Here is a 27508-nt window from a genome sequence, read left to right on the forward strand (position 1 = left end):
TTGTGTGATTACAAAAAACAACTAAACCTATTGGGGAAATGGTTGGCTTCTAAGCAACTACATATAAACACATTTGTTAGAGCTATAAGACTTGGATTCTGGGCTTCCATAAGCATCTACCACAATCAAAACCTAGCCATCTTCTCCCATGTCTGACAAACTTCCATAACATATATACATGGATTATTGGCATTTAAAGGTATTGAGTAAAGACCAATACCCATTTGTTAAGCTTCTTCTGTGCTTCATGATAAAACATAGGATAAGGTTCATGTAAGTCCATTCTTGGTGCATTTTTAAATAATTTATTAAGGCTCAGAGCTAAAGCCAAAATTTAAAGCAAATATGATACAGTAGAAATAACACCAATTTGGAATAAGAAAAACCTACATTAAAACTTGACTTTATCTCCTCTCTACCTGTGTGAATTTCAGGAAGTCATTTAACTTCATCTGGACTCATTTTTATTATCTATTAAGTCAGTAGATCATATTAGATAATTTGTGAAGTCCTCCACAATTCTAAATCTTTAACAATCCTCTGATTTTGCAGAATAGCCTTGAAGATAGCTCACCATGGAACCATGAAAAACTAAATGGAAGAACTAATGCATTGTTGATAGAGCTGTGAATTCGTTGAGCCATTCTGTAAAGCTATTTAGAACTATGCCCAAAATCACTAAATTTTACATATCCTGAGCCATAAGGGTTATACTACCCCTAAAAGAACCATATATGTACCAAAATATTTATACCAACTTTTTTGTGCTGGCAAAAAACCCTGGAAACTAAGGAGCTGTCTGCCCATCAATTAAGAAATGGTTAAATAAATCATGGCACTTGAATTAAGGGAAATATAACTTTATAAGAAATTATAAAAGGGATGGTTTCAGAAAAACTTGGGAAAACTTGTCTGCAAAATTAAGTTAAGCAGTACAAGGAGAACAATTTATATAATAATGACAGCATTATAAAGATAAACACCTTTGAAAAACTTGAGAATGCTGATCAATTCCAGACCATCTGGAGTTACCTCCTGACCAAAGTGACATACTCAGGATTCAAAATGAAACTTGTTTTAGATACAGCCAATTGAGGAATTTGTTTTGCTTGTCTATGTATATTTATTATAAGGTTTTGCTTTTGTTTTTGCTTTGCTTTAAAAAAGGTAAAGGAAGCAGAGAAAAAAAATATATGTGTGTGTGTGCAGATGTATATTTTTAAAAATTGTTTTTAAATTAGTTTAGAAGTCTTTCCCTCTACAGTAACTTAATGCAGGTCTTTTATGTAACTTTTTACAGATAGTATCTCTCCCTTTTGAATGTAAATTATTTGAGGTCAGGAATTGTTTTTTCCCTTTCTTTGTATTCCCTTGCATTTAGCCCAGTATTTAACACAAAGTGTTTAATATTAAATATCTAATAAAATACTTGGTAATTGATGGGGTGATTGATTGAGGGTGATGCTGATGATGCTGATGAATTGTCCTTGCAGATAATATCTATTTCCATCCTTGACTCTCAGGATCGTGTTGTCTGCCAAATCCACTCTGCCTTTCCCAGAAAAATCTATTTTTCTTAGGATATTCAATCAGGCTTTTAAATAAGATTCTGCCTTCTCATTGGATCTGAAAGAATACTAGAGTACACTGCTTACTATCACTGCTGACAGATATCCATTTCCTAACCCTGATTTCCTTTCTCTACTTCTAGACAATAGTTCTTGCTGTTTTGATTATTCAGATCCTAATTTCCATTTCTTTCTTATCACAGCTTCTAGCTGATTTATTTGTCTCTAAATATTCATTTTATGTCTTTTTCCATTTCCTCATTCCTCTTAATTGCTTTTGAGCCAAGAAACTATAAATTCCACTTCATTCTTTTGCATATCAAACTATAGACATCAGCTATATTTTATAGCAAGTACCTCTAGTCCTTAAAAAAAAATCAAAAGAAAGCATAATTTATGTCTTTAATTTTATATCTTATGCTGATAAAAATAATATATGTACTGCCTACCTCAAGAGTTGTTTAGAGAAAAAAGCTTGTATATTCTAAAGTACTATATTCATATGAATTATTATTGTGATTATACTGATGTTTCTAGGTCATAATTTTATTTTTTATAAATGCAGTTTAAGTTTGTCCCCAAGGGAAAGCCTAATCTAAAATTTATTCTTCTAAATTCATTTTACTACTTTCTTTATATATCACTCAACTAATATCCATTTATAAGAATGTAAACCACAGAATTTCATTCAGAAATTGGCATGGACCTCAAAGACCATTTAGTCCATCCCATTCCCGACTAAGAATTTTGTAGCATCTATTGCCATCTCTGAACATTAGTATTATCAGACTAAATACTCCCTGTGGGGAGAGACTAAAGCACCTACAATGTGTTTTGTACATTATAATCTATAAATATCTGTATATTGACCCACTAAATCTAAAAATTTGTATTCTTTTAATTGTGTTTAGATATAACTATATAAGAGAGATTTAAGCCATAGGCACCACACACACCCAAAAAAAGTTAGTCAGAGCACAAAACTCAGAGCAAAGAACAAGGAGCAAAGACTTTGTTTTCTTCCTAAAGCAAGTAAACTTAGTCTTCCCTAGTCAAAGCTTGAAAATTATGCCCTGTCTCACCTCTGGATGCAAAAGAATTACTGCTGAAATCCTGATTTTAATATTTATTATCTGTGTCACCTTGGGAAGGCACATGGGCCTCTATTTCCTCAATAAATGAGAAGGCTGGACTAAGATGTTTTTCAAGGTCTTTTTCAGCTCTAGATCTATGACCTTATGTGTTATTATCTACAGGAGGCTTAATTATCTTCATTGCAAAACAAAATAGATACCTAAGTACTATGAAAAATAGTTTGACAGTAATCTGTTTGACATGATTTTATTTCAAATTTTGGAACTGAAATGGATTAATTACATTTATTTATAGTTCTATTTCTATGCTTTATTCTTTCCTATTTCAGTTGATACAGCTTAATTTATCTCATATAAAGTCTTGGGTGGCTCTTGCCTTACTCTTAAACCTAAATCTCCTGAATTTTCTGTCATTTGAAATAGGTATATTTATAAAAATTAATTTGAGAAATATCCTTTTTGATATCCATTCCCAGCATACTGCATCATAGATGGTTGCACTTGTCTTTAATACAAATTGTTTTAATTATTTTCCTAATGTTGCAATGTCCTTGCATTCTTGGTATAAATTTACCTTAGTCACAATGATAATAGTATCCCACTGATTATATACCAGAACTTATTCAGTTATTCCCCAGATGATGGGCTCCCCCTGAATTTCCAATTCTTTATTATCACAAAAAAAAAGCTGCTATAAATATTTTTTACATATAAGTCCTTTTCCTTTTTCTTTGATCTCTATAGGCTACAGATCTAGTGGTGATATTACTGAATCAAAGGGTATGCACAGTTTTAAAGTCTTTGGGGAATTATTTAAATCATTTTCCAGAAAGATTGCACCAATTCACAACTCCAACAGTTCACTTATGTACCTTTTCCCCTACATTCTCTCTAGCATCTGTCATTTCTAATAGATGTGTGATGGTACCTCTTAGTGATTCAGAGGATTTTTTCATATGACTATAGTTAGCTTTTATTAGCTAGAGATAGATTTTTCTGAAAAGTGTTCATATTCTTTGACCATTTATAAAGTGGAGAATGAAGCTAATTTTCATATATCTGATTCAGTTCCTTTTATATTTGAGAAATGAGGTCTTTTTTAAAGAAACTTGCTATTAAAAATTTGATATTACTTGTCTATAATACCTTTTAATAAAGTGTAATGTCCCTATTCTTTTTAATTAGGCCAATTTTTTGTTTTCATTTTGTTTAGATTATGTTTGATACCTCTGCTTTTTTTTTTTACTTCAGCTGAAGCATAACAGATTCTGCATTAGCCCCTAATTCCACATCTGTATATGTATCTTTATGTTTCAAGTATTCTCTTATAAACAACACATTGTTGAATTCTGATTTCTAATCCATTTTGCTATCTTCTGGTTTATGGGTGAATTCATCCCATTCATATTCACAGTTATGATTACTAACTGAATTTCCTTCTTTTCTATTTTTTTTTGTTTATTCTCTTTTCTCTTTTTTTTACCCTGTATCTTCTCAAAAGTTTGTTTTGTTTCAGAATTCTAAGGAGAGATATGGTTACTGCTCTCCTGATCTGTGCTCTGATCTTTATCTGGGAAAGGAAGCTGCTGCCTTCAAACATTAGAGATAGCATTCTTTTGACCCTGGAACTGTAACCCAAAAACTACATATGAGCAATAGAGTTACAAATAGTACTGAGTATTGCACTTAGTGCCAGCAAAGGGTTCCCTGTAATGTCTTTCTTACCAGTTTTCCAACCCCTTATTCATCTCTGGCTTGAGTTTTGAATGCTGCTGCTACTGCCACAGCTGCCTCTATCATTGGTGCTACAATAGTGTGCAGTTCAGGCCAGCCCCCAGTGTTTCAGACCTCTCCTGCTAACTTCCTAAGTTATCTTGAGCTGGAAAAATATTTCACCTTGATGTTTTGTTGGTTTTGTCACTCCAGAATTCAATCTGAAGTAGTATTTTAAAGTTCTTTAGAGGGGAATGTTGGCAGAGGAATGGCTGGGTTGCTGTTTCCACTCCAAAATCTTGGCTCACAAGATATTATCTTTTTCTAGTCTGCTAATTATATTAAAACCTATCATTCTAGCAAAACATCACTCCACCCCAAATAAGTGCATTTTAGGTCATGCTTCCACCGAGTCTGTCTCCCCAAGCTAGATTGCCAGGAGGTTCAGGGTGGAAAATGATTGGAGGAATGAGTTTGCATTTCAGGAGTATTGCCACTGTGATTATGTAAAGAGTTGATAAAGCTAAGGTGTGCATTGACCACATAAGATGTGTGCCTCCAAGTGGGTGTTTAACATATAGATAGGTAGATCAAGGGAAGGCATAGATAGACATAGATGTCTTTGGAATATTGCCCATCCCTTTCTAAATAAGGCTAATTTTTATCGAGAAAAGCATGAGAAGGGGCTATGAATTTGGCCACTCTATTCTCTTCTGGAGTCCCAGGTAACCACTTATGGTTCTGCTGAAACAAAAAAACAAAACAAAACAAAACAAAACAAAACAAAACAAAACAAAAAAACTAAACTAAAAATACACAATTGACATGACACTACACTGAACATCATTTAATAAGATACCTCAATGATAGCATGGTTAAATACATACAGATCTAGTATATACATCAATCAAAAATATGTGAATATCTATAAGATATGACAACTGTAATTTTACAAAGTAAATCATAAATAACTAACAAGGCAAAAAAACACTATTAATAGATCTATATAAAAATAATAGCTTAACTATAAGAAGCACTGAATATATAACAATCAGACATCACTAGGGTATACACACAAAACATAGTCAAATAAACATAGCAGCAATGTAATTAATGAGCATCCTCCTATATGAATGCAATAATCATCATGTACCACAATAAACATATATAATGAGAAACAAAGAATACTTTACTTAAACAGACACTGTTATTGTCTCCTGCACATATAGTTAACTATACCTTCATGTTTACCTTAATATAACTTAGCCTAGTGATTGGGCTGATAGAATTAATAATAATAATGACAGCCAGGTAATACAATGGTTAGAGCACTGAGCTTGAAATCAGGAAGACTCATCTTTATGAATTCAAACCTGATCTCAGGGCAAGTTACTTTGCTCTGTTTGCCTCAATTCTTCATCTATAAAATGACCTGGAAAAGGCAAACCACCCTAGTATCTTTGGGATCACGAAAAGTCAGACTCAAATGAACAAAAACAATAGCAATAAAAATTAGTATTATGTAACACTCAAAAGTATGCAAAGCACTTTAAAATTTCTTAATTAATGCTCATAACAACTAGGAAGTAGTTGCCTTGATTATTGCCATATTTCACATGAAGAAACTGAGGCAGGTAAAAGAATAAAAAAAATGCCCAATATTAACATAGTTATCGAGTGTCTGAGACTGCATTTGAAATGCTGACTTTTGGTCTAACATTCTATCCACTTTATCATTTAAGTCACTCCAATAGTTTCCTTGACTATGGAACTCTGTCTGCTCTTATACCTGACCTAGTAGGTTAAATGGACTGACCACTGAGATAATTATATAGTTGTTTTCTACACTGAAGCTGGCAAAAAAAAAATCAGTTTATCTTCTCCATGGACTGAATCTGTTTATCAGAAATCTTTCTAGAAGTTTTAGGGGGAAAGGAGAGTTAACTGTTCAGTGCTAGAAATAGCACTTTCAAAGCTTGTAACTTATTCAGAAAGTATACAGCACCTGAACTTTTGCTCCATGTTTACTTAGGTGAGTGTCTATCATTTCTTCATACCTCCTCATTAGAAAATGTAATCAATTTTCCTATGGACAAAAGGTAATTATAGTAAATAGTCTTTGCAGATCCCCCTCTATTATCTGGAGATAATTACTAGACAGACAAGTTTTTCAGTTTTTCAAAAGCTTTGTGAGTTAGCTTTTCCTCAATAAGCTACCTTTTGAGTCCCTTAGAAGCAAAGGTTTCTCAAAAATGCCATGAACCCTATGGTGACAGAGGATGTTGACTAAAATCCAATAATAAAGCAGTAGATATGGTGAACCTTGTACCCTGTTCCTATTCCTGGCCCTAACATGAAGTAGGAAATATATGTTTGCGAAATGGACTATATGAACAGGATTTGATAATTTCACTTTTTTGAACTATCTAAAGCACTGAAGTCTGGTACAAGTCAATGCAGGCTTTCTTCTCTTTTTGAGGAAACATTGATATATTGACCTTGGTCACATCATACTTTTATGTCAGACTATTTGATCTGATGTTTGTTATCCTTAGTGATTCCAATGAAAATCTAAGTAATCTTTAGTCATCTTCTTAGTTGACTCAGTGGCCAGAAGGGATTCGATGATGTCATGTGAAGGATGGTGATGATCTGTCAGCAGAGTGCTAGTCTCAAAAAAAAGAGACAATCTATGGGAAGTTAGCTCTCTGCTGAGAGAAGCAAAACAACCATATGTCATTCAAATCGGAATAATCAAGAAATAGACTATCTTCCCAAGCTCTATATCCAGGATATGACAGCCTCCAAGACTGACAAATAGTATTTACTTCTGGTGACTAATATCTAGGAACAAATGCTACTTCTAGGAGGGCTGAGAAAGCCTCTCTAGGGATTACAGAGTCAGGCATACAAAATGGAAGCCCTTATATAAGCCAATGATATTTTCTTTCCTACTAGAAATTTATGTGAAAAAGTTTTCAGAAGAAAAAGGAAGATTTGGAATGATAATAATAAAAAGGGCAGCTAGGTCGATAGAACATGGACTTGGAATCAGGAAGACACTTCTTCCTGAGGTCAAATATGGTCTCAGACACTCACTAGCTTTGTGAGCCTGGGCAAGTCATTTAACTCTGTTTGCCTCTGTTTCTTCATTTGTAAAATGAGTTGGAAAATGAAATAGCAAACCACTTCAGTATCTCTGCCAAGAAAATCCCAAATGGGTCACAAAGAATTGGACATGACTGAATCAACTGAACAATAACAATGAATAATAATTATTTATTTATATAGTACTTGAAATTTAATAGATTTCTTCTTTCCAACTACTCTAGGTTGTAAATGCAAAGTAATAAATGCAAGTAGAATCAAAAGATCATATCATAAATTTAGATCTAGAAAAGACCTCAGAAGTCATCTGATCTAATCTTATCACTTGACAGATTAGGAAACTAGCAAATTATTTATTCTATACTGACCTAAAAAGTCATGCAGGAAATATGAATTAGAGATAGTATGAACCCAGATTCTTTGATTCCAAATATAGCTCCTTTTAGTTTACTATATAGAGGAAGAAACTGAATATTAACTCTCTTCCTAGGAATCACACAACTAGGAAGTTTCTAGAATGAGAACTCAAACTTGGATCTTATGTCTCTGAACCTTAGTAGCATTCTCACAATGTCATGCTAGAAGAAAACTGCTGATCCTCTGGATTTAAAAAAATAAATTGAAATCTTTTGTTTTTCCATCATCTTTTACCAATTACCAATATTTACCAATTCATTTACCAATATATCCTTCATAAACTCATAGACATATGCATCAAAAGAATCATCCCTTATAATAAAGAATAAAAAATTAAAATAAGGAGGGGGGAGCCAAACTGGTAAAACTAACTGATAGATCATAGATTCTCTGACAATGTATACTATGTCCCACTTCCATAGTGCCCAGATCTGCAGAGAAAAAAGAGAGGATCATTCTCATGGTTTTTTGGGGGGGGCCAATCTACAATTTAAATTTTTATTGTTTTCTTTGCTGTTCTTTTCCATTTATATGATTATAGTCGTTATACATATATATATATATGTTTTATGTATATATGTGCATTTGTTCGTATATATGTACATACATAATAACTTTTTGGATCTTCTCATTTCACTGTACACAAGTTCATATATCTTCCCATATTCTTAATATCTAACATTTCTTTACAACTTATTAATATTTCATTATATTTACGTACCACAATTCCTTTAGCATTCTTTAGCACCAATTGATGAACATTAACTTTGTCCCCAATTCTTTTCTACTATTAAAAAAGTGCTGCTCTAAAGATTTTGGTATATATTGTACTTTTCTTTTCTTTCTTTGAAATAGAGAAATATGGCTACTAACAGTATTGGGAATCAAAGAATAGGAATCCAAATTTGAAAATGATTTATAGTTTCACCAGAAGTGTATCTGCCTTTCTACCATTCTTTAAATATTGACACTCCCATCTTTTGTCATCTTTGCCAATCTGCAGAGTGTGAGATAAAACTACAGAGTTGTCTTCATTTACATTTCTTTTATCACTAGATATTTGGAATAATTTTTCCTATGATTGTTATTGTCATTCATTTGCATTCAATTCTCCATGATAACATTTGGGGTTTTCTTGACAAAGATACTAAAATGGTTTGCCATTTTTTTCTCCAGCTCATTTTACAGATGAGGAAAGTTAAGAAAGTAAAGTTACTTGCTTATGTCACATAGTTACTAAATATCTGAGTCCAGATTTGAACTTGGGTCTTTCCTTATTCCAAACCCAGCACTTTATCCATTGTGCCATCTAGCAGTTATTAGGCAAACATTACTTAAAGAAAAAGAAAAAAGAAAAGAAAAAGAAATTTTTAGAACAAGATTTGGATTTTAAAACCAGGTCTGTGGATACATCTGGACCACAGATTAAGTGCATTAAATCAGTCTGTAAATTCTGAAGTACCACTTCATACCTCTCAGATTGGCTAAGATAACAACAAAAAATAATTATAAATACTAGAAGGGATATGGGAAAACTGGGACATTTGTACATTGTTGGTAGATTTGTGAACTGAACCAACAATTCTGCAGAGCAATTTGAAACTATGCTCAAAGGGCTATCAAACTGTGCATACCCTTTGATCCAGCAGTGTCTCTACTGAAAAAGATCATAAAAAGGAAAAAGGACCCACATGTCCAAAATATTTGTAACAGCCCCCTTTTTAGTGGCAAGGAAATGGATGTAGATTCCATTAGTTGGGCAATGTCTGAATAAGTTATGGTATGTGAATATCATTGTTCTTTAAGAAATGACAAGCAGGCTTATTTTAGAAAAGCCTGGAAAGGCTTATATGAACTGATTCTAAATAAAGTGAATAGAATCAAGAGAACATTGTACATAGCAACAAGAAGATTATATGATAATCAACTGTGATGGACTTGACTTTTCAACAATGGGATGATTCAAGGCAATTCCAATAGATTAGTAATGAAAAGAGCCATCCACATCCAGAGAACTATGGAAATATCCCTGAACTGGATGAGTTTAAGTCCTTACTCTGTCACTTACTAACTTCTACAATTCATTTAGTCTCTCAAAATTGTTTATTGTTGTTTGTTTTCTTGCTTGTTTTTTTTCTCATGTTTTCTTTTTTCCCTTTTGATCTGATTTTTTTCTTACATAGCATGAATATGGAAAAAAATGTTTAGAAAAAATGCATATGTTTAATCTGTATTGGATTGCTTGCTGTGTAGGGGAAGGGGAAGGAAGAAGGGAGGGAGAAAAATTTGGAACACAAGGTTTTGCAAAGGTAAATGTTGAGAACTTTCTTTGCATGTATTTGGAAAAATAAAAAGCTATTGTTTGAAACAATAATATGTAAATTTCCAGTCATATCAGAAATGACCACTAAGTCAGATATCCCAGCTTATAACAGGTATAACACAGGAAGAAGAGCAGTATAGGAACCCAATAATTCATAAGATGTAAGATCCAAGAAAGAAGGCAATCAAAATATATAAAGCCTTTGATGACCATATATAAATGAACTGGATATTAAGCTAAATTGATTATATAGTTCTTAATGCAAAGAAGTTAATTAGACCTCATGAGTATCACTGAGATAGGCTGGGACGTGAGACTGATGGACTTCATGGAGAATATGGTTCTTATCTTAAAACAAGTAAAAGCAAAGGAGTAAAAGCAGATTGCATTGCAGGCATGTGGCATGAAACAGGAAATGAAACATTATGGATGAGGAACCAAGAGAAGCCCAGTTTGGCTAGAAAGCAAAGTGTAATGCATATTGAAACTGGAAAATGAAGTTAGGGGCAAGTTATGAAAGATTGTAAAAGCAATAGGAAAGCTGCTGGAATTTACTGAATTCGAGAGTGTCATGATCACTGTCAAGATCTGCCCTTAAGAAAAATTACTTTGACAAAAATGAAAGATTGATTATATTAGATTGTGTTGTGATGGAATACTATTGTGTTATAAAAAATGATGAGCAGGTTGATTTTAGGAAAAACATGGAAAGCCTTATATAAAATAATGAGGAGTTAAATAAGCGAATCTTCTGCACAGTAAAAGTAATATTGTTCTAAGAACAACTTTGGACAGCTAAGTTATTTTGAGTATTATACATATTCAAACTACAAATGACCTATGAAGGAAAATACTATTCGTATCCAGAGAAAGAACTGATAAATCAGTATAAACACATACACACATCATTGTCTACTGGTAACCTTTCTTTAGGGCAGGGTAAGGAGGAAGGGAGAAAAAAACTAAAAGTACACAGTAGAGAACAGAAGAACACTTGAAAGGAAGCACAGAAAAACAACATAGTTTTGAAAATGATTTCTAGTATTTATTACATAGTTTTTTTCCAAAAAAGTAAAAAATAAACAGTGCTAAATGGAAATACATGGTTCTATATTGAATTATTTTTTTCTGTATCCATGGAAATGTTCCCTTTTTTGTGCCTTAATATTTAAGTTCAAAAAAATGAATAAATATACATTTTTTAAATGATTGTGAACTCCTTGAGGGAAGGGACTTTCTTCTTCCTCTTTTTGTATGTCCAATGCTTTGTATATTGTCTGGCACATTGTTGTTTTGTTGTTTAGCCATTTCAGTTGTGGGCATCCTATTTGTGATCCCATTTTGGGTTTTCGTGGCAAAGATACTGGATTAGTTTTCCATGTCCTTCTCCAGGTCATTTTATGGATGAGAAAACAAAGGCAAATAGGGTTAAGTGACTTGCCCAGGCTCACATAGTATCAAGTATCAAAGACCAAATTTGAACTCAAGACAACTAGTTTTCTGGTTTCAGGCCCAACACTCTTATCACTTCACCATCTATCTGCCCTTTCTGGCACATAGTGGTCCAAATAAATGCTTATTGATTGATTTGAAGATGAACTAGAATAGGAAAAAAGAGAACAAATGAAATAAACATTTATTAAGCAAGTTATCTGTATTAGGCACTATGCATATATTTTCTCATTTAACCTTCGCAACAACTTTGGGAGATAGGTGCTATTTTATTCCCATTTTACACTTGAGGACAATTAGCCAGATAGGTTAAATAACTTGTCCATGCTGACATAGCTAAAAAGTATCTGAAACCAAATTTGAACTCAAAACTTCCCGACCCTAGACCCAGAATTCTATTCTATGCTCCACAATTAGGGAAAGATTTGATGCAGAGACCAGTTAGGAGGTCATGGCAAATAATTTGAGCACAGTGTAGTAGAAATATCCCTGAACTAGGTAATTCTGTCATTTACTAGCTTCCATAAGTTATTTAGCCTCTCAAAGTTATTTTTTCCATCTGCAAAACGAGGATGAAACTTATGCTGCTATATCTCACAGGGTCATTGTGAACATCACATGAGTTAACAGTGGTAAAAATGCTTTTTGTCCAGTGATGAAGGACCTTAAACATGTGAGTGATCAGACAGAATCGAAGAATTTGGAATCTGACTGTAAATATTGATAAAAGTGTATCACACAATGTGCAACTTAACAAAGCCTTAGATTCTTCCTCATTTCAGTTTAATGCATTTTGTGTTTCTGCTCTCAGTTACCCATAGTTTAGTAACGCAGGGAAGCAGATGGTATTTTAGATTGACAGCAGCTATAAACAAAGATTTGTTTGACACCAACTGAGTTCCCAAATCTGGTTTTGATTCATGTTTCCATTTTCTGCTTTACCACATTCTTACATAATATCTTGAGCCACACACAGCTCCTGAGTATGTTCGTTCTGCTCTAGGAATGGTTCTTCCTGTGTTCTCTTCATTTATCTGTTCTTCTGCAATATAGCAATTAAATTCAATGTCCTGAAAAGCATTTTAGCTTCTATCTTTTGCTATCCTTCAGTCAATCAGCAACATATAGCTAAACTTCTGACCATTTGTGAGCCTGTCCCATTATCCTGGTAAATGAACATTCTAGCATACTCCTCTGTTCCTTCCTCTTCCCATCAAAAAACCCCAAAAACTAAAAAATAAAAACCCATAATCCTAATTTCCCCAAAGGCAAATCAAAATAGCTATTTTTTCCTGGCCATGCCTTTCCCTGCTATGTTTTTATTATAGTTAATATCATCATACTCTGTTGCAAAAGTCCTCCTCCTGGCCATGGAAGCTTACTTTCTAACATCATAAGTTTTCATTTTCCTAAACTTAAATAATTCTTCCCTATAAAATGGAACTCTAATACCCACTTATATCACCCTCTTCCTCCATTCTGTTTTCATAACATTTATTTCTAAACCTTTCTCACTCTTCACAAATATTTGTTATGATGGTGATGAAGGTATGGAAAGACATCCTCTGAGATATCTGTCTTTTTACTGATAGCCCATGGACATGAGAGCAGCCACATTACAATAAAACTTATATGTAAATTTCACCAAATATAATAGAATTCCATGAGACACACCCTCAGATAGCCACAAGGCAAGTTTCTTTAAGACACTCCAGAGAGATATGGTTTCAAACAGGAACCAGATGCAAAAATCCCTTATGAGAAGTAAAGCATTTTGCTAACTACTCAAGCACTAGCATTTCTGGCCACATTACCTCTCTCATTAGAAGCAAAATAAAATAATTGATTACATTCTGAACTTGTGTCTGACATCTCTGTCAGCTTCAGACAGTTATTTGCTGTATGACCTCGGGCATATTATTTGAGCTCTATGGGCTTCAGTTTCTTCTTCTGTAAAATGTGAATAATAATAGTGTCTTCATCATAGGGTTATGAGATTCAAGTAAGAAATTAATAATAATAAATAATAGCTAGCATTTACATATTTTTAAAGTTTTCAAGGACTTTATATATGTTATCTAATTTGATTCTCACAACAGCCCTGGAAGTTAGATTTATCATTACTGTTTCACAGATAAGGAAACTGAGGCAGCCAGAGGTTAAGTGACTTGCCAAGGATGACATAGCTAGTAAGTATCTAAAGTCATATTTAAACTCAGGTCTTCCTAATTTCAGATTCAGTGTTCTATTCACTATAGCCTATCAAAAATATATATGTAATGTGTAATATAATTTGTAAATCAATGTAAAATATATATGTAAACCAGTTTGTAAACTTTGAGGCACAATGTTAATATTTCTTATTACCATTACTGTTATTATTGATGATGATGTTGTTATGGCTTGGGCAATCTGTTCAGATAATCCCAAATTCAAAGTAATATATTGGAAGGTGCACTGGATGGTAAGAAAATCCAGCTTTGGGTTTCAATTCTGCTGCTTACTAGCTACATGACCTTGATCAAGTCACTCTCAGTTTCTTCATGGGTAAATGAGGAGTTGAGCTAAATGATATCTAATGGCACCCCTCTGCAGCCACAACATTTTATGATTCACTTCTATTTAAAACTATTTATTCAAGGCTTTCTGTGAATAGAAAAAAAAAAATAAACATTGACTCAAGCATGTTAATGTGACAGTAATTTGCCAAGGACTGACATAGTAGGTCAACTAGATTAAAGAAGAAGGCATCATCTATGGAAAAGAAGAAGATGAGAGTAGGGATAAAGGAGTGTTGGTTTTCAATCCAGGCATGTAATAATTTTCTGCTTCTCTCCCATTGTTTTAGAGAATGCTGTCGATTTTTTGGAGATAATGGCTTGACAGTGAAGGTGTTTTTTACCAAGGCAGCTCCCTTTGGCGTTCTTTGGACACTCACAAACTACCTATACTTACATGCAATAAAGAAAATAAATACTACAGATGTCTCCGTGTTGTTCTGCTGCAACAAAGCCTTTGTGTTCTTGCTCTCATGGATCGTCCTCAGAGACAGGTTCATGGGAGTGAGGGTAAGTTCATTATTTTCTGTTTCCTTCCCTCATTTGACAGCATAAGCCAAAAGTCTGCCCACTGTCTTGCTTAGCTCCCATGGCTGGACCACAAGCGGGACTACTAACCATTTTTTCTCTTATGAAGAAAGGGCAAAGAATTCAAATGCCTGGTGCACCTTGCAAACCTCCTCGCTTGCAAACCATATAAAGCATTTCATTTCAAGCATCTCAACCATTGAATTGTGACTGTATCCAGCACTGCACTAATGCCAGGCAAGGGAACAGTCACCCACCATCATTGCTTATTTACCTGCTTCACAAGCAGCTGGCTGACCTAGTGTGTAACAAGATCAATAACTTGCTTCTCTGTGCCTTGCAAGACTATCGATCAACATTTGCCTATTCATTTTTGATTAGGAATCACCGGACTCTGGCTCCCTGAAAAACAATCCTTTTTTTAATGAAATTGAGACCTTGTTAGCTCATATTCCATGTTATTCCAACATGAGTTGTATTTACAGGTCCTTAGAGGAGTCAAACATTCCTACTAAGGTGGTCACCTTCATAAAAGTCTGATTCTAATGTTCCACTTTTTCTCTCCACCCCACCAAACCCAGTTAAGAGATATAAAGTCCCCAAAATGATTATATATTCTAAAAGCCAGGGCTCTAAAAATTAATTACAAACCAGTTTATTGAAAAAAAATATAATAAATAGTTATGAGAAATATAACTAGTGTATAATTAAGTATCAGCATATAAGAATAGACATCTTCTTTCACTGAAAAAAAGACTAGGGATTTTTTTATGGAATACAAGTTTGATATGAGTTAACAATGTGTTGTAATAGCCAAAACAACAAAAACCTAATGCAAGCTGAGAGTTCATTGATAGATATATTGTACCCCAACTGTTCTGTATTAGTTAGATGACATCAGGAATATTTTGTTCAATCAAGAGCAATACTAGCAAGCTGGAATACATCCAAAGCTGATTGTGGCAGTGAGGAGACTTGAGGGAAAATGTCATATCCACATTGACTGAAGTAATTATTAATGTAGAATCTGGAAAAGAGAAAGACTTAGGGAAAAGAAGAAAGACACGAGAGCTTCTTCATACATTTGAAGGATTGAGATGCAGAATGGTGATTAGATATTATGCTTATTCCCAAGAGTTAGAACTAGTATAGAATTCTTAAACTTTTTTTGTATCTTAGATATTTTATGTCAGTGTAGTGAAGCCTGTAAACTCTTCATTAAAATAGTCATAGTAATAATAAGAATTTATATAGCACTTTAAAGTTTACAAAGTACTGTACATATTTCATTTGATTATCACAATAATGCTAGGAAGGAGGTATTTTTATTATTCCCATTTTCCAGTTGATAAAACTTTGCCCAAGATTGAGAGAAATTACATAAAACCACAAAAAGTCACACAGATGCTAGTAAATATCTGAAGCAGAACTTGAACTTAGTTATATTGACTAAGTCCAATGCTCTTACCTACTTTAGCTGACACCTGGATCCTTAAGTTTTTAAATGCATAAAATAAAATACATTGATTATAAAAGAAAACAGTTACATTAAAATAAAATTATCAAAATATCTTTTTAATTCACAGATCCAGATTAAGAACCCCTAAACTAAGATCAATGGATACAAATGATAGAAAAACAGATCTATTAACAATTAGAGCCATCCAAAAATAGAACCAACAACCTCATAAGGAGTGAGTTTCCTGAGACATTAGGTCTTCAAGCAGAGTCTAGGTAACCAACCATCAGAGATGACATAGAGGGGAATCCTGAATGAGATCAGGAATTGAACTGAGTAATCTCAGAGATCATTTCCAAACTTAAACCAAGATTTTAACTTTGAAAAACTTTTAAACCTTCCCTCAATTGGAGAAGATAGCACCATAGACTTTCTGGTGGAAGGGAAAATTAGTTAGACCTCTACACGCTCTAGTAATCTGGCTGGAAAAATCACTGCCTCACCCCATGCAAAAACAAAAAGACATAAATAAACATAAATTATATATATATATATATATATATGTATGTATATATATAATACATATACATATATATGTATATATAATTTGAATTTAGTTCCATTTTCTAGAAATCTAACTTAGCCACACTATTTAGTACCTAGCAGCTGCTGACTGAACTTTCAAGCTTGTCATTTAAGTATTCCTCCACTGAATCCATTCTGCAAAATTATTGCAGAACTCCTACTTACTCAGTTGGCATTCTAGGGAGTTAAGAGATTACTAATGGGTACTGAGTGACCTTGAAGTAACTCCCCAAGCAAATAACACTGGGAAGGGCCAACTGCAAACCTCATGCTGTCCTTCTCTCCTGGTACACTAAGCAAGTTACATCATCTTAATCAGTGATTCACACCCACCTGGTTATGCTAACCGAAGTGGGGACATGAGTCAACCACTGGGTTTTATTTTTAGCTTTCAGTGGGGTATAGGGGGAGGATTTGTTTTTAATCCACAGTATGTGGAGAGACTTGGTGTTAATTTGGGAATTTAAATTTACCCCCAGTGCCTCTAAACAGAAAAGCTTGTTAAAAACGTGTTAATATGCAAGATATACCAGCAAGAGATGTGTACACTTAAAAGTATGTAATCTATCTAGCTGCATAACTTGACACTCATAAGCTGTGGTTGTTGTCAGGCTTGTCTTAGATGTCTACTGAAATACTCCACTGATCATTTCACCACCATGTAAGTGCTGACCTCAGGGGCCCAAAGCAATCCATAATGCTTCTGAATCTGAGTGTTCTTTGCAGTCTTAGCATAAGAACTAAGAGTGTTATCCCTCATTTGCAAAGGAAGAGACAAAGTTTGAGGGAGATCCTGGAATTATAGATTGAGGACTAGAAGGTTTCTTAGAGGCTATAGATTCCTATCCCATGAATTTTAGAAGTAAAGAAACTGAGGCATAGAAAATTAAGTGGTCTCATAGCTAGTTTGTGTCTGAGGAAGGTCTTCCTAATTCCAAGTCTCTTTCCATATTACCCCATATTGTCTTCCTTAATAAAGGTCCCACTAAAATTTAAAGTCAGCTAGACTCCAAGTCCAAGGTATAATATATTTGTGGGTCTTTGAAGTAATTTATCCAATATTATACTAGTTCTTACTGTACTTACTACACTAGTTTTGGCTGAGCCAGAATTCCTAATCTCCTAACGCCACATCCAGTAATCCTCCCAAGATATTACAATGCCTATTATCTTATTATAAAGAAAACAAAAACTGCTTCTATATATAAAAATGAGAGGGTGATCTTCTAGAATTATTGGGAGTAGAAGGATAGTAGGAGGGGAGAAAAGGAGAAAATACACACATATACACATATATACAATTGTCTGGCTCTACATAGTATTTTCTCTTCTTTTTCTTTTTGCTATTGCTTCCAATCAAATGGAAGAGATATTAGGGGATAGATTATCAATAACATGCTTTCTCCTGCATTATTAAAACAATTACAAAGCTCCATCCTCATACTAAATGTCAGGCCATCTTAAGAATTTTTTTTATTCCAGAAAGGAGAAAAATCATTAGATAGAAAGCTGCAAGGGACCCTTGAGATTACTTTATCCAACTCCTTGATTTTGTATAAGAGGAATCTGAGATGCAGAAAGACTGAGTTTTCCAAGGTCACTCAAATATTAAATAACAGAGCTAAAATTTTTAACCCAGATCTTCTGACTCCAAATCCATTGTGCTTTCCATAATACTTCCTCCCAAGCCACAAAAAAGCAGCAAATTTATTTTAAAATGTTTGAGAAGTCCCAGTTACAATGCCAGTTACTGACATTGGAGTAAGACAGATTGCAAGGGTATCTTTCTGGAACAATCCAAGTCAAAACAAACAAACCAAACCAAAAAAACAAAAAAACAAAACAAAAACCAAAACCAAAACAAAACAAAACAAAACCAAAAAAAGCAACAACAACAACCCTGAATCCCTCTCTTTCTTTTAGCATTTGAATCTTCAGTTTTGTTGTCATTTTGGCTTCCAGTTCTCTGTATGTGTTAATTTGGACCTTTTAGGTTCATTGAAGGCTCCTTTTGCCTAGAATAAATTGATGAGTCACATAGTTGCTACTGTTGGAAATTTAAAGCTAAATATGGACAGTATTATGATATGCTGTAAGACAGGAATCAAGAAGATCTGAGTTCCATTCCTAGTCTTGCCACTTACTTGACTTCAAGTAATTTATCTAATTTCTCTGGAGTTCATTTTCTTCAGCTACAAAATGAGGAATTAAATTAAATTATAATATTAACTGTCATATAAATATATGGCCTTCACAGTTATTGTTCCATATATTCCTTAATTCAGTTCAGTATACTTCTTTTGAAAACCTACCATATTCTAGGCACTGTAGCTCCCTTCAACAAGCTTAGATTCACAAGGATCTTTCAAGATAGGGGCACAGTTATTAGGCCATTTAGATGGCATAGGAAATAGAATACTGGGCTTAGAATCAAGAAGTCATCTTTATGAGTTCAAATCTAGTTTCAGACATTTACTAGCTGGGAAAATCACTTAACCTTGTCTGGCTCGGTTTCCTCATCTATAAATTAAGCTAGAGAAGGAAATGGAAAACCACTCTAGTATCTCTGCCAAGAAAAACCCCAAAATTGAATCACAAAGTCACTGAAACATCTTAACAACCAAAGCATAAATATTATTATCCTCAATTTATAGAGGAGGAAAATGGGGTTCCAAGAAATGAAATGGTTGGTTCAGGATCACAAAGAGATAATGGCAGAGCAAGAAATTGTACTCAGGACTTCTTACTCCACATTCAGTTCCCTTTCCATTACAACACCTGGCTCTAAAAAGTTAATTCTATAAATAAATTTTTCCTCAGGGAAAAAACTAAGATTCAGAAATAAGGTAGAATTTTAAAGACAAATTTTTTCTCATCCTAATTCAAAATAGCTGGATACTGGTAAATGATTATAAAAATAAAAACATATGTCTTGAAAGAGAAGTCTAAATATTTTGAAAAATACATATCAGAATCAAAAACCACCCAATTAGTTTAACAACAAAGGACCTAGATTTAAATGGCAATTCTCACTCACAAAATGCACGGTATTTGCTCTTGGACGGGTAACCTAACAAGTCTAGGACTTGGTTAGGTCATCCATACAATGAGGAGATTCCACTTAATGACCACCTCTAAGTTTTCTTCCAGCTCCAACATCACTGATCCTATGATCTATAAATAGTGAGGAGTTTCAGAGCCTTAACCAAAAAATTATTTAATAAATTCACTGTCAGAGATTTTACAAAAAGACATTACAAAATAATGTCAATGCACATTCTTTTATTAACACAATAATCTTATGAGGAAGGCAGCACAAGTATTTGTTGTTATTCAGTCATGTCGAACTAAGGTTGGAAGCTTAAAGAATTTTAAAATTGAGCAGTATTATGATAAACCCCATTTGGGATTTTTTGGCAAAGATACTGGAGTGATTTGCCATTTCCTTCTCAAGATCATTTTATAGATGAGAAAACTGAAGCAAACAGAGTTGAGTGTATTTTACCCACAGTCACACAGCTAGTTAGTGTCTGAAGCCAGATTTCAACTCAGAAAGATAAGTCTTCCTGACTTTAGGCCTGGTAATTTATCCACTGCACCACCTAACTGTCCCTAGTACAAATATATTTATCCCCATTTTATAAGTGAAAAATGTCCTCAATGGCATTAAGCAATCTGCTACAATCCCTAAGTGGCAGTTAGTTCAGCCTAAATTTTCTTTCAGATTACAAATTCAAAATTCTTTTAGCAAGACTAAGCTGCTTTGAACAATTAAATTTTGTGACAGACTATTTCCTCTCTAAGGCTCAAACCCCTTTGAGAGTTTTCTTACATTGATTACATTTCTTACATGATTAGAATTGTAGAGAGGTAGTGCTAGGAGCTTGAAGGTTTTGCCAATCAAACAGCAGGTCACTGCTATTAAGTGAGATAACGGGAAAAGATTACCGGCTTCCCCCGACTGCTGACTGGCCTCACTCCTTGGCCTTTCCTCCTGTTGCAAGCTAATTTTTTCATAGCCAGAGTACAGATGACAGCTCTCATCTCTCTTGATCTAGGTGCCATTGTTACATGGAAGCGTGGAGCTGGCAAGCTAAATCACCACATCTCCCGAAAACCTTGCTTTGGAATAGTTCAGTGATGTACAATGAGGGTAATGGAGTTGGGGTGGTGGGGAAAGGAGGGAAGGGGAGGAGGCAAGGTTAAAAGTTAGATGGCTGTGCTTATAGATGTCCTGCCCACATTGGTTTTAAAAAATGCTTTAAAAAAAAGACATCATAAAAAAAGAAAAAGAAAAAAAGAACAGAAGAGAATTGAGGTTTCCATTGAGCTAGGTTACATTATCTCCCAAAGTTTACATTTCATTTGATGAGTTGAATTATTTAATTTATGTGTAAACACTACATTGTTGCCTGGAGAGCTACAATGTTCCAAATAGGCTAACTTGAACTACAGACAGGAGGAGATGGAATATTCAGCAAATGGCTTATGTCCCAATCAATTGCCTGTTTGGCCCATGGTTGATGGTCTTTTGCAACTGGTGGGAAAACCTGAAGTGTTCAATAAGTGAATTACCATCTCTCTCCTGGGGGAATGTCTTGCCAGCCTGTACCCAAAGGGCCTGAGTTAAAAGGGTATTGTAAAGTTGTTTTATGGAGCTGCTTTTCCTTGGCCCACAAAAAGAACAACAGCCTCCAGAGCAATCCATCTAACACCTTTCACTAGAACTCATCTCACTACTCTGAACACACATAGACTTTTAAAATTTTAATATTTAATTGATTAAAAAAAAAAATATGGGGAAAGAGCTACTGGAAATCAGCCTAGAAAGTCTAATGCTTAAAATCTATACTTCAAGAATCTGCTATTTTACCAACATGTGCATACTCCCAACACTTTTTGATTGCAGCCCCTCTCTCTGAGGTTCAGGAAATGTTCTCTCTGAATTGCCATAGCTAAAAAAATTCATGACTTTGTTTTGACCAATCTGGTGATGAGCTTCCTGAACTTATATAGAGTGATTCTGAGAGGTCAGAAAGTAAATTACTGGGGCCCAAACTTGCAGCCTTTCTAGCTTGGGAAGAACTGAAGGAATTTATGTTTCATGTTGCAGAGTCTCAAGAACCTAAATCTACCTCTGATTCATGATGAAGTACTAGAGAAGGACAATGGTTCCGGAAAAGTTAATTTAGGCTCAGTTGACTTCATAGTCCTCAATAGTCTTTAAATGAAGCTCTCACACAATAGAATTTTCTCATTTATTCTAACTTCTGACACATGTTTGAAAAGAGCTAGAAAAATATTTGACATAAACCAAACTACTTAAAAAGGGACATTTTAAATTTTCTTTTATTAGCAGTAGTGATATTTTTCATTATGGCCTTTCTGGTGATTTTCCACCACTGATTCCTAACCTAATCAATGAAGCCTAAGCAATATCTTATATTCTCTAAAGAAGGAACCCCCAAATATCCATGACATCCTCTGCTCTACTCTGTTCACTAACCATTTGCAAAACTCAGTGCCTATTAAGCATACATGCTATTTCCCTGTCTTGCTGCCATATTGTCTGTTTCTCTCTGTGTGGATAGATAGATAAATAGATAGATAGATAGATAGATAGATAGATAGATAGATAGATAGATAGATAGATAGATAGATTTTAGATAGATTAGATTATAAGTATATAGAAGATAAATGAATAGACATAAAATAATTAACCATTGAATCTGCAATATATGTGAAGCATTATCCCTAACCAAAGAAAGTAGTCCTAATCTAGGAATGACAACTAGAATAACCATTAATTGGGAACCATTTGTAGACTTAAGGTAGGTCCTATCCTTTCATGGAAACTATGATTATGTTAAAATATTGAGTGGCTTTGACTTCCTTTTGGACAAGAAGGTATAATTCGCAAATTCTGACAAAGATTAATGATGTTCACTACCTCTAAAGTAGATCAGTTTACACAAATGATTATGGTTGACAATAGAAGTATAACAGAAACTCTAATTCATTTAGTTCTGATTTTTTCACAATTTTATTAGCCAAAAAAGTCTATAAAAGGAGAAAACTTTTAGGAAATATGAACACCAAAAAAAAAAAAAAAAAAAAAAACCTCATACCTATTAAATGCATTTTGGGTACCACACTACTAAATTAGATCTGCGTAGTTCTGCATATACATACCCACAGATTATTCTCTGTAATTGGATTTTTTTTTTATCATTACAAGCTTTGGCTACCTTCTGTCAAGTTGGGAAATGTTCTTATCAACTGGTTGACCTTCTTGGGTTTTAGCAAGATGACTTTCTTCTCCAAAATATCACTTATTCTGAGATGCCTATAAAATCATATAATAGCAGAAGGGAAAAGCAGAAAGCATTTTATCCAGAACCATAGCCCTAGATACACCATTGATTAGTCTGAAACAACAAACCAACCCTATGCTTTGTGCCCCAGGGTCCTGTAAAATAGAAACCATACATATGTTTCATTCTTCTTCATCTCATCCCTGAAATATGAAGAAGATAAATGAGGTCCCCTAAGGTCTGCTGAATCCTTTGAGAGAAAAGGTGTAGGTAATTGCAAAATGCTATAATTATTAGGCAGATTTTATCATGACAAAATTATCATAGTCTGTAAATTTACTGTCAATAACACATACCTCTTGCTCCATTCCCAAAAGGCACACTATTAAAGATGGATCTTTGATTTTTCTTGGATAGCAAACACTTACTGAAACCTGGTTTTTGGTTTGATAATCAATGAAGTGGACTTTCTGGGTATTTCCTCCACATAGTAAGTCTAAAATTAAAATTCAAATTTCTCCTTTACTATTTAAAGAATAATAACTACCACAGCAACAATAATCTCTTTCATTTGTATATTGTTTTAATTTTTCAATTTCTCTAATATCTACCATTTGATCATTCATCTTGTGTAGGATCCTACACCCTGTGAAGTAAATAATATAAATATCATTACCCTCCTTTTACAGATGAAGAAATTGAGACCCAGAGATGTTAAGTGTTCTAAGCAAGATTATGTCTAGTAATTGGTAGGATAAGGACTAGAACTCAGAAGTCTTGACTCTCAATTTTAGAGCCTTTTCCACTACAATATGCACATTCATTACTACCATTGTCAGTCCTAAATTGACCCATGTGATTCCACAGTGCCTCTCTGACTACTAGTTTACTTTCTCCTGTCCAGATTGTGGCTGCCATTCTTGCAATTGCCGGGATCGTGATGATGACTTATGCAGATGGATTCCATAACCACTCTGTGATAGGAATAGCATTGGTGGTGGGGTCAGCTTCAATGTCTGCTCTGTATAAGGTAAATACATGTAGAGCATAGTCTCTTGGATTTATCCCAATAGTGCTTCATAAGAATAGTTGTGGCCTAGGTAATAAAGATAAGGCCTTAGTTTTACCTCAAATTTTACCCTCCCTGGTTCTTACTAATGGAAGGGACCTTATAGGGTATCTATTCCTCTTGAAAGTAGACCACAAAGGAATATGACTTTGCTTTTGATAGTCTTGAAGATGATGAGCATAAGAGTTGCTTATAAATTCCATGCAAAGATATGCTCTCACCATGGACAACACCAGGATATACAGTCATTGTTTGCTTTTCCTCTCATCTTTTTTAAATGAAGCATTTTATATGTATCAAAGGATAAAAATGTTTGGGACCCAGAAGTAGCTGAATCAGATTAACTTGCCCAATTGTTTGTCAAGGAACTGAAAGAAGACACAGAGACTAAAGTTTATGATTCAGTTTATGATCATACTGAACTGAGTATATGATTACACTGGATTTCTCCCATCCTAACTCTAGTAAAAATGAGTGGTGCAATATCATTTAAACCCTTTCTTACATGATTTACATTGTTATTCAACACATTTTATAAATCTTATTTCCAGCTCTTACTTATCATGTAGCAAAGGATTATTGCCTACAGGTTCCAGTCAGGGGCAGGGCAGAAGGGGGAAATTGGCTTCAGAATTAAGACTTATTGACCCTTGGTATATTAAAATAGTTCCTTCTTCAAAGGAAGAAAGAAAACTGAATTTAAATATCAGGTCTGCAATAATTTGCCTTATCAGTTCTAAAGATAATTTAATTTGTTTAAATTCAATAATTATCTATTAATATATACAAAGGAATAAATTAAGTACTAAAGATAAAAAGACAAATAATTTGTATTGCCCCTGCTTTAAAGGAAGGCCAATAATAGTCTATTTGTGGTCTGCTGGAATTTGGAGGATTCAATAGACCCACGGAAAAAAAATTAATGTGAGGCACAATGTTATAAGAGCAAAGGAGATACAAAGTATGCTCTGTGAAAAAGGAGATAGTCCTTTTACCTGGGATTGAGAAGGGATACTATTTAGAGAAGGAATCACAGAGGTATTCTTAACCTTCTCCCACTGGCTTCTCTGATTTTCTTTAAGACAGCTATAAATCCTATCCTTGACAGATTTTTCCCAGTATCCCCTATCTCTCCCCAGTATTTTTCCTCTAGGATTACTTTGCATCTACTCTTTATATATCTTCATTATACATGATTGTGTTTACATGCTGTCTTCCATATTAAAATGTGAGCTCCTTAAGGAGGGGAAATGAGTATTTGGCCTTCACTGTATTCCCAGGATTTAGCACAGTACCATACCATGCACATAGATTTAGATCTGGCAAAAATAAAAGGATTTCAATTCAACAGGCATTTAATTCAATGGTTATTTAAGTTCCTGCCACATATGAGGCACTGTGCTGAATACTAAGAATACAAGAGAAACAAACCAGTCATGAAAAGTCAGACACAACTGAAACATATGAACAACAACAAGGTGGGTTTTGAGGACATCAAATGAATGAACATAAATGATTCATTCTAGGAGTTTGGCAGTGAAAAAGAACAGTTATTATGATGGAAGTTAGGGGAATAGCAGGGTCAAATAAAGGTTGGGGTTTTTTTAAGGAAAAGATTTAACTGATCATGTTTTTAGGCAGCATGAAGGAACAAGTAAACAATAAGGAAAGCTTGAATATGGAAAGAAAAAAGGAATTATAAATGGGATGAGGTGCCAGAAGAGACAGGAAGTGATTAGCTTTTGGGCACAAATGGAGAAGTTTGCCTTGGCAAAGAAAGCCTTTTTTTTTTTCTCTGAGATTGAGCTAGAGATGGGAAGAGAGGGCAAATGTACACAAAAGGGAATGTAGAGGCAAAATTGGAGAACAATAGTTCAGTTGAGATGGATTATAGAGTTTGTGAGGGAAAAATAATATGAAATGGATCTGGGAAGGTAGGTTTGAGTCAAATTAGAGAAAGTTAAGGAATTTGCATTTTATTCTCTGAGGAACTGGGAGAGATTGACTTTATCTGAGCTGAGTAGTAACAAGATGAGATTTATGCAGTAAGAATAACATTTTATCAATAGACTGAAGAATAGACTGGAAAGGGGGACAGATCTTTGTCAAGTAGACTGTTAAGAAATGATTTACTAGTTCCAGCAAGAAGTGACGAGAATCTAAACTAAAGTTGCAATTCTATAAGTGAAGAGAGTAGGAGATTAATATGAGAGAAATTTTGAAAAGAAAGTCCACAAAGTTAGCAAATGGTTGAATGGGGGGAGGGGGGGCAGTGATGGAAGAAGAAATAAAGATTATTTTTAGGTTTCAAGACTAAGAAACTAGGAAGGCAATAAGGTACCATTAAGAGAAGAAGAAAAGTTGGCTGAAAGGGCATGTTGGGATGGAATTGATTGGTATAGTAAGTGATTAATAAATGCTTTTAAGTTCATCTGTTCATGATGAATTTGATATTATACATGCTGAGTTTAAGGTGCAAGTGAGACAATCCAGATGGAGATGTCTAGCAGGTAGTTGGAGAAATGAGGCTGGTTCTCATTCCTTCCTTTCTGTCATCTCGATCTCTAATCCCTCACATTCCAAACACAAACACCCCTTGAAATTCTTCAAAATTTATACAACTGCTTTAGAATCATTGGCAAGATGAAGAAAAATCAGAAAAGCTCTGTTGCTAAGCTAATCTCTGTTGTCTCTATGCATTAATAAAAATCATCAATCCAAAATACTGAGAAATGGAATCCATAGTGAAGCTACAAATTTGGCTTTGATCTCCAGGATATGCTGTCTCTCCAACCATTTCTTTGACCAAAATGGCCAAGAGGAGAAAAAATTTTAATGCGTGAATGTCACTTTCACTCCTATCTTCTCCCTGAATACAAAAGACGTAAAAGAATAGTGGAATAACCTGAAATGAGAGGACAACAGGATGAGGAGAAAGCAAGAGCCCTTCTTCCTAAAATAAGCACTCAAACTGTTTTAGAATGATCAAGAGTAGACAATACTAAAATGCTGACCTTTCAATAACATAAATGAGGGGGGTTAGGGGGAGAAAAGGATAGGGAAATTAATAGTTATAAGAGACTGGATGATTATGCTTTTCTTCAAAATACCACAAGGATATTCAGTTGGGGTGGGGAGCAAGAAAAATGAACTCTCAAAGCCATTATATAGAAATGAATGTCACTACTTTGTTAAAGGATATTAAAGCCATAGCACTTATTTTCAAACTGTCTCTGTCTATAAAGGATCCCTTGAAATAAGGGAGATTTGATTCATATACTTATTTTATCTGTGTCAGTTCTATCATCTCTTAACATCCT

The 27508-nt window shown here is 34.2% G+C and overlaps 1 protein-coding gene across 2 annotated transcripts in view; it reads left to right on the forward strand.

Moving 5' to 3' along the window:
- SLC35F3 (solute carrier family 35 member F3) overlaps positions 1-27508 on the forward strand; it is a 511111-nt gene that overhangs the window by 469542 nt on the left and 14061 nt on the right. For both annotated transcript variants that reach the window (XM_074262421.1, XM_074262423.1), the window contains 2 exons: positions 14524-14743; positions 24024-24149. In XM_074262421.1, the coding sequence (XP_074118522.1) occupies positions 14524-14743; positions 24024-24149 (346 nt within the window). The remainder of the gene's footprint in view (positions 1-14523; positions 14744-24023; positions 24150-27508) is intronic.

Source organism: Sminthopsis crassicaudata, chromosome 4, assembly GCF_048593235.1.
Source record: "Sminthopsis crassicaudata isolate SCR6 chromosome 4, ASM4859323v1, whole genome shotgun sequence".
NCBI lineage: Eukaryota > Metazoa > Chordata > Mammalia > Dasyuromorphia > Dasyuridae > Sminthopsis > Sminthopsis crassicaudata.